The sequence below is a fragment of the Helianthus annuus genome, chromosome 3 (assembly GCF_002127325.2).
Source record: "Helianthus annuus cultivar XRQ/B chromosome 3, HanXRQr2.0-SUNRISE, whole genome shotgun sequence".
NCBI lineage: Eukaryota > Viridiplantae > Streptophyta > Magnoliopsida > Asterales > Asteraceae > Helianthus > Helianthus annuus.
Window position 1 is genome coordinate 15,436,998 of NC_035435.2, and position 7,794 is coordinate 15,444,791.

The following is a 7,794-nucleotide window of genomic DNA, read 5'->3' on the forward strand; positions in this document are numbered from 1 at the left end:
TTCATATTTTTCCTTACATTTAAACAGAACCGATCAACATTCCATCCATCCGATCCGACCTACTGCGGTTTCTGATGAGTGGTGATGGTAATGAACCCTGATGTTCACACACTGATGTTAGCTACCATAACCACCACCGGTCGTCGGAACTGGTCACTATCACAAAACGACCACCTCAGTACAAGTAGACTCAGATCTAAGAGATCATCATCGTCCTTACGGCTCAGTGCCGCCACGCCTGCAACCGAAGTTGCCATGCCAAGAAGCAAGCCACCATCATCGTCGGATGTCAGAAACCCTCAAGAAATAAATAACAACAAACCAACAAATCCACAAACTACAATACCGTCAGTGGTACCGACAAAACTGAGAGTAACAATATTAGTAGTGGTAACCATAAACCTACCACCAAACCATAATTTACGGTAAAAATGCAACAATTTCCGGCAACAAAAACACTAACCATGACAAAATCATCGACAAACCCACCGGCAAACACAATTTCTGGCTAAGAAAAACACTTTCCGGCAAGAATTCCAACAACTACCTCATTCAACTTAGTTAGATCTAACGATCCAAAGGCACAGTCAACCTCATGGACCCGCCGAAAAACGCTTAACTTCATGATGATGTCATCATGAATCATCACCAAAAACCTGCGAAACAAGTGCCGTCAGTTTCTGACCGTAGGTCTCTTTTTTGGTCCGACAGAAGTTTCTAGAGGGAGAGAGGGATAAGAAAGCATGAAGATGAAAGAGAGAGAGAGTAGGTAAATATAAAACAAGTTAAGCAGAATGTACATACCATAAAGCACACAATTGTTGCAAATTATAGTAGTATATAATATAATATATAATTATAGTAGTATATAATGTACTTTAAAAAAATAACATTTTATGCTTTTAAACTTTATATAATCTTTATTTTTAACATCCGTATGTAACATGGGCTGATAACCTAGATCCAACGTTCAGGCCGTTTATACTTTTTATTTATATATTTTTGTATTGTTAGTTTTTCTTTTTTATATTTTGTAATTTAATGGTAGGGATAGTTTGGTCACACACAAGTTTTAACAAAACAAATGAATGACGTTAGATGGTTCAGCTGAAACGACAAGAAACTACTATAGTGTAGCAAAAGAAATTATGATACTAGTGGTTATAGGGTCTAAGTTTAAAGAATTATATTAAACAAATTTTGAGGTGTTGGGCTGCTTTTGGTGAAGGTAGTGGTTACATATTAGTTGTTCTATGCCCTATTTAATATTGATATAGGTGATTTGGATAATTCTATGTGTTTGAAATATGGTGGATCGTTACTTAGACCATGTGTAGTGGGCGTTTTTTTTAAAAAAATTTCAAAAATAACGCCCGAAAACGCCCACCCCTCCATTACATGGGGCGTTATAATAAAAAAAAATTCAAAAATGGACCCTTGGCGTTATAATGAAAACGCCGGATACTTCCAATGGTGGCAGGGAACAAGTTTGACTAGCCAATAGGATTAATGTTGCTTTTTCTTTTTTTTTTTTTTTTTTTTTTTTAATAATTGGAAGGGGCATTATTTGGGCATTATCCCCACTACACCACTTTATGCTATAACGCCCCATGCTGACTGGGTTGCCACGTGTCGGATAATGCCCCATGATGGGGGCATTATAACAAGTTACCACGACACATGGTCTTACGGGGACACAAGGTTACATATTGTTTGCGAAATCAGGTACACAAAATACGACTTTATATCGGAATTAATTATGATTCATAGGTATAATAGTTCCTATTATATGATAGTCATCATAGCAAGATAATATAATATAAGGGGAGTGGGGGTGGTCACAAGTGATGAAATTCCATCACTCACAAACATCCAATCATGTTTCGCCATATCAGCAACTACTATTCTATCACTCACAAGTATTCTTTAGTGGCGGTGGTGATCACTAGTGATGAGATTCTAATGTACAAGTATTAATACACAACGTACAAGTCATACACATACAATCAACAATTTTACAACGCGTGATCCTTTCCACGCGTGTATAATTCCACACGTTATTTTTATGGGTGACAGCAGTGTGCAAGTCTTCATCACTCGTGATGAGAGCTTCATCACTCGTGATGGGAGCTCCATCACGGACCACCCCCACTCCCTCCCCTAATATAACATAGCAATAGAAAGATAATATAGTATAATATACATACCATAACATAATATAATATGGTAATATATACATTAGAGTTTGCTTTTGAAACTAGTGGTAAGTTTGTAACCTAACTAATGTCCTATAAATATTTAACTAGAAAGAACGCTTCTCTTAATCAAGAAGAAATAAGCCAATTTAACTTGATATACCAACATAAGAGGTTATTACTTATATAAATATGATACACACTATAATACTGTTATTACTTATATAAATTTGATACACTATAATACAATTTGAATGAAATAAAAGAGTATATGATTATGATAATATGATTTGATTATGATTATGGCTATGGCTACAGCTATGAAATGGTACGTAATCATAATAAGTATTATTATATGTATGATTATAATAATTTATTATTTATTAAAACAAAATATAAATTACGTTATAAGATATGTGTATGTGTGTAATAAACTATTAAAAACAAATAATATATATGACTCCAAGCATAAATCCAGTTTATAAAATCACTCATGATCAGAACTTTAATTACAGGACTTGCAACAAAACGAGCTCGAGCTTACTTTAATCAAATAAGTCGAGCTCAAGATTGCTAAACTTTAAACTGGTTTTTACGATCTGTTTAAATCTCTCTTTTATTTATAGTTACCTTCTTTTACGTTATCGTGCTGATTAGGGTGCAAGAAATTAAAAATGAGATACTAACATAATTAAATTACTAAATATTATGGCGAATAGATGCATTACATATATTAAACTAGATTAACTTAGAAAAACATATATTAAACTAGATGATCCAAAACCATCCAAGAACAGAACCTGAAACCAATCCAATCCCTAAACACAAAGCCATTACAATTGCAGCTGTTTCTGCTTCAGAAGTTGGCACTGATTTTGGTGCAAGAATCATGATGACACTTGTCACATACCCATTAGTGAACCCCAACATAAATGTCAAAAACACTACAAACCCTTCACTTCTAAACCATTTAGGTCCATGAAGACAAGCTGTAAATACAGGATAAAACACCAACCTTGCTACACAACCCCATGTAGCCTTAGCAACACTCTTTGACATATAAATCACCGTAAACGATTTCCCAAAAAAGTCCGCGATATTATACGTGGCGATCAACATTATCGGGTACCAATCTTTAAGTATTTTAGACTCTAGATTTTCTGCTAAAAATCCCGGGAAAATCGAAAGTGTTATGGTATATGTGATGAATATTCCTAGTGCTGGCCATTGAATGGTTCTTGCTACATACCATAGTTTAGGATTTGAAGCTGGATGATCTTGTTGTAGTTGTTTGTAATGTTGTTGCATGACTGGTAACTTATACAATAGAGTACAACAAACAATACATACCATTAGAATGACTGTGCTGACCATGAAATATAAGTGGGCACTTGTTCTTAAGCCTTGTGGATCATGTGGGAGTGATGCTTTTGTTATGATTCTCAAGAGAGAAACCAGTATCCCTGAACAATAACAGATTAAATCAGTAAAGAGAAGTTACAATATAAAAAAATCACTCAAGTTTTATTATTGTTTAATTGGTAACTTTAAGTACCTAGCGAAATTAAATGACAAAAACAAAACAGTTACAAGACATGGTTACTATAGTTGAGCCACCCTCGGATGGAAAATTTGAAACTATGACTTCTGAATTATAATTATATATAGGTGACCATTTCAACCATTTTATGTGTCGATTCGGGTTATATATTATTTGTAACTAATAACCAAAAGCTTTTGGTTCCTAAAAGAAGTCGAAAGTTGAAAGAGTCCGATCTCAAACGATTTGTTTCATGAACTCTGTGTGAGGTTCCATCAATTTTGAAATTGAAATAGTCGAGTGGGACGAATGTGTAACCCTTTAACGAATAAACCCTTCTAAAACGATTTTTTTTCTCATGAATTCAGATCATTTTGAAATTAATATAAAAAATTTAAACTGAATTATTAAGAAAAAAGTACAAAATTTACACGCTTCATACTCATTACTCAACCCGTTCGACCCACCAATGTGGGATGACAATTCATGATTTTATTAGAAAAATAGGAAGGTTATGCCAAAAAAAAAAAAAAAAAAAAAAAAAAACAGAACTTTTTATGGAAAAGGCCCGTAATTTTTTTGCCTGGCCTCGAAATGGGTTGAGCCGTCCCTACTCCTACACTCTAAACTGTGGGGTTGTAGATAGTGCCATTTTATACAAAATGTGCTTGCTAACAAAGTAACAGAAGTTACCTGATGAAGCAGTTCCAGCAAAAACTGCTTGCATGTACTGGTTTGGCAACTTTCCTGCTGACCCTATTAGACTTCCTCCAATCAACCCATCGGCTAAACCGCATATCACAACGGTTGCAACCACAACATAGAACATGCTGCTATGCCGAGCCCCGCTCCAATCAATGGTTGGAGTTACCATCAAACATATAACAAACATGATGAATCCAATGTTCATCCTCATTCTAAAGCTAACTTTTGTGCTAAAACTACTCCAACTTATCATCATAACTAGAACTAGTAGTGATGAACTCATGTACGCTACAGAAAACACTTTCTCCATGTGTTTATCGGGGTAAAGATAGCCGAAATAATCGATAGCTGAGATCAAGGTATTCCATGGAAGCAAATTGCCTGCACCAAGCAAGAAATGGATCATATAAGCTAGTTTGTATGTGTCATTTTGTTTGGTTTGAACTTGGTCACTCTTTAATCTCTCCATTTTGGTTTGGTTTGATATGGCTCTTTGTTTATATAAAAGCATTATATGGGTGGTAGATAAAGACACTTTTGGCAAGATTTTTTCAATGATTAAAGGTGGATAAAAGAATATAAAATATTTCCATGAGGAAAATGTACAAAGAATAAGTTTATTGAGTAAAATATCAATATTACTTTTAAAAACAAACTAGGGTGACAATTTCTTACATAAAATGAATGTGAAATGAAAATAAACATGTTTGAGTTGTAATGTCTAATCTATTTATATAAATAGGGTGTTTGTTTAACTCGTTTAACTAAATGGGTAGTGTAAGATTATACTAAAGTTAAAATCAAACATATTAATCCTTCAACCGATTTATATATTAGGATTAAATATATAAACTATACCTGTCAACCCTTATACAACCTCCTAACCTCTTTTGATAAATTATGAGTTACACGTTTTGTTTTGTTTAGGTTGGATGATTTTAAATAAGTTTGATTTACCATTGATGTGTTTGATGCGAACAATGAGTCATGTTGTTACTGATTAACTTTAACTTGACATGATTGAATAAAAAAATATATTATTATTATTATTATTATTATTATTATTATTATTATTATTATTATTATTATTATTATTATTATTATTATTATTATTATTATTATTATTAGGAAAATTGGTGTTTAATAAACCAACCTTTAACCAGTTGGTAAATAATAATCCAGCCTATAGAATTAGTATATAATAATCCTACCTATCAGCATGTTGGTACTCAATGAATCCGTTAATTTTTTTTAACTGAAGTTAGTTTTTAAGTTTTATTTATTACACAAACAGTCCCTGTAGTTGTAATTTACTAGTTTTAACTATTTTATAAACCTCAAATCGAGGAAAAGGAGGATTTTCGAGTGGATTTTTTGTTTCATAAAATACTTAAAACTAGTAAATTACAACTACAGGGACTGTTTATGTAATAAATAAAACTTAAAAACTAACTTCAGTTAAAAAAATTAACGGAAGTTCATTGAGTACCAACATATTGATAGGTAGGATTATTATATACCAATTCTGTAGGTTGGATTATTATTTACCAACTGGTTAAAGGTTGGTTTATTAAATACCAATTTTCCTTATTATTATTATTATTATTATTATTATTATTATTATTATTATTATTATTATTATTATTATTATTATTATTATTATTATTATTATTATTATTATTATTCTAATTCTATACAATGTACTCAGAAAGGAAAGCTTGTCATTTTGACAAAGGGTAAAGGTAAAGGTAAATACTCTTTATAACTTTTGTTTTAGCCCGAATAAGTAGGTTTACTCAGATTTGCTATCAAGATATTATTCTAAGGCTAAAGGGTGTGGGGGTCATGGTTGGTACATGATTTCCATATAGGAACATGAATAGAAAACTATACTACCCCATTGCTTGATCCACCATGGTTCCCATGGATTAAACCATGGCAACCATGGTCCTAGTTTCCATTTTTCATGATTTTCTTTCCTTTTTCTTTAGACAAAAATTAATTAAAATAAATAAGGGGATAGTGTTTGGGTCATGACCACACCCCTAGGATAGTGATTTTAAATGGTGGATTAAAGGTGGGTGACATGGTGATGATGTAGAGGATCATGGTGGTCATATGGGTCATGAATACACCCTATAGCCTAATGAATGCTATAGGGTAAATTAGGGCACCTCCAACAGAATGGGTGGATGCCAGTCTAAATATATATTAGGGCTTTTAGGATTAAATAAGATTCTCTTAATAGATTGTTTTGTTAATTGATAAACAAAAGAAGAGCGGGGTTTTATTATTATAAAAGGTGAATAATCCTTGAGTTATCCATGGTTACTAGTTAAATGAGTTAAATAATAAACTTAATAAAATAAAGCATACTAGCTTTATTATGATAACAACCCCCCCCCCCCCCCTCAAATTCACAATGCAACACTAATAAGTATTGAGAGTTTGTCATACAAGAAACGACTATGTAGAAGGAGAGGGACCCACACTAAATACGTTGACTGAAACGTGTCCTGAAATCTCCAACTAATCCCGACTATGTGGAAGGAGATGGACCAAATACGCCTAAGTGGGAAAAATATAAAAGTCGAAGGACTAAAACTACAAAATGTCAAAATTCCATCTCTGGAGGTCCCTTATAGACCGTAAGGCACCACTTACAGACCGGGGTTCAAAACCTGTAAGGCGGTTTAAACACCCCTTACGGACCGTAACCCGCATCTTACGGTTCGTAAGAGATGCCCAGCAACAGTAGAATCACAGCTATCATTCCCAACCGTGACAACTCGTATTTAACCGTTTCTTTTATTACGTGTTAACTGTATGAACTATTGGTGATTTCGTGATAATGTTACATGTTACGTGAATGTTTTGCTTTATGTGTTTACATGAACCGAACCGCACAAGACTCACTCGACCGCACAATGCACACAAGCCCGGTTGGGCCGCATTCCTTAAGCTTGAACCGAATAGACAGCCCAAGTTGGGTTCGGCCCATCCCTCCCTTAACCGAATTATACCTAGAATGTTAGTAACATTCTCACAACTTGCAAAACATCCTAGCACACACACAAACCCTAGAACACACTCTCTCTCTCTCTCGACTCGGAACCAAGGCAGCCGAACACCCCATCTCTCTCGAAGTTTTGTTTCGGATCATTCCTTCTCTAACCGGTTAGTGTGTGTTTACCGATTTCATGTTTATGGATGTTGTGATATGCATGCTTTATGTGGTGATTATGGTTAGTGATGTTATAAATTGTTAATGTTAATGTGCTTGAAATCGGCTCATGTATGTTTAAATTGGTTAGGGTTTGTATAACTTGAATGGATAGATAAACATGATTACAG

The 7,794-nt window shown here is 33.7% G+C and overlaps 1 protein-coding gene across 1 annotated transcript; it reads right to left on the reverse strand.

The window, feature by feature from the left end:
* Positions 1-2,928: 2,928 nt before the first annotated feature.
* LOC110928659 (equilibrative nucleotide transporter 8) lies at positions 2,929-4,920 on the reverse strand. Its single transcript, XM_022171677.2, has 2 exons — positions 4,429-4,920; positions 2,929-3,658 (listed from the first exon to the last, which is right to left on the reverse strand). Exons 1-2 carry the CDS (start codon positions 4,907-4,909, stop codon positions 2,964-2,966), a joined length of 1,176 nt encoding a protein of 391 aa, XP_022027369.1. The 5' UTR covers positions 4,910-4,920; the 3' UTR covers positions 2,929-2,963.
* Between the last annotated feature and the right edge of the window lie 2,874 nt (positions 4,921-7,794).

What these genes read in the sequence shown, in the direction of transcription:
- LOC110928659 (XM_022171677.2), bottom strand. Translation starts at nt 4,909, where the DNA reads ATGGAGAGATTAAAGAGTGACCAAGTTCAAACCAAACAAAATGACACA. An exon ending in TGCTGGAACTGCTTCATCAG is followed by an intron (nt 3,659 to 4,428) that starts GTAACTTCTGTT and finishes GTTATTGTTCAG; the next exon opens with GGATACTGGTTTCTCTCTTG.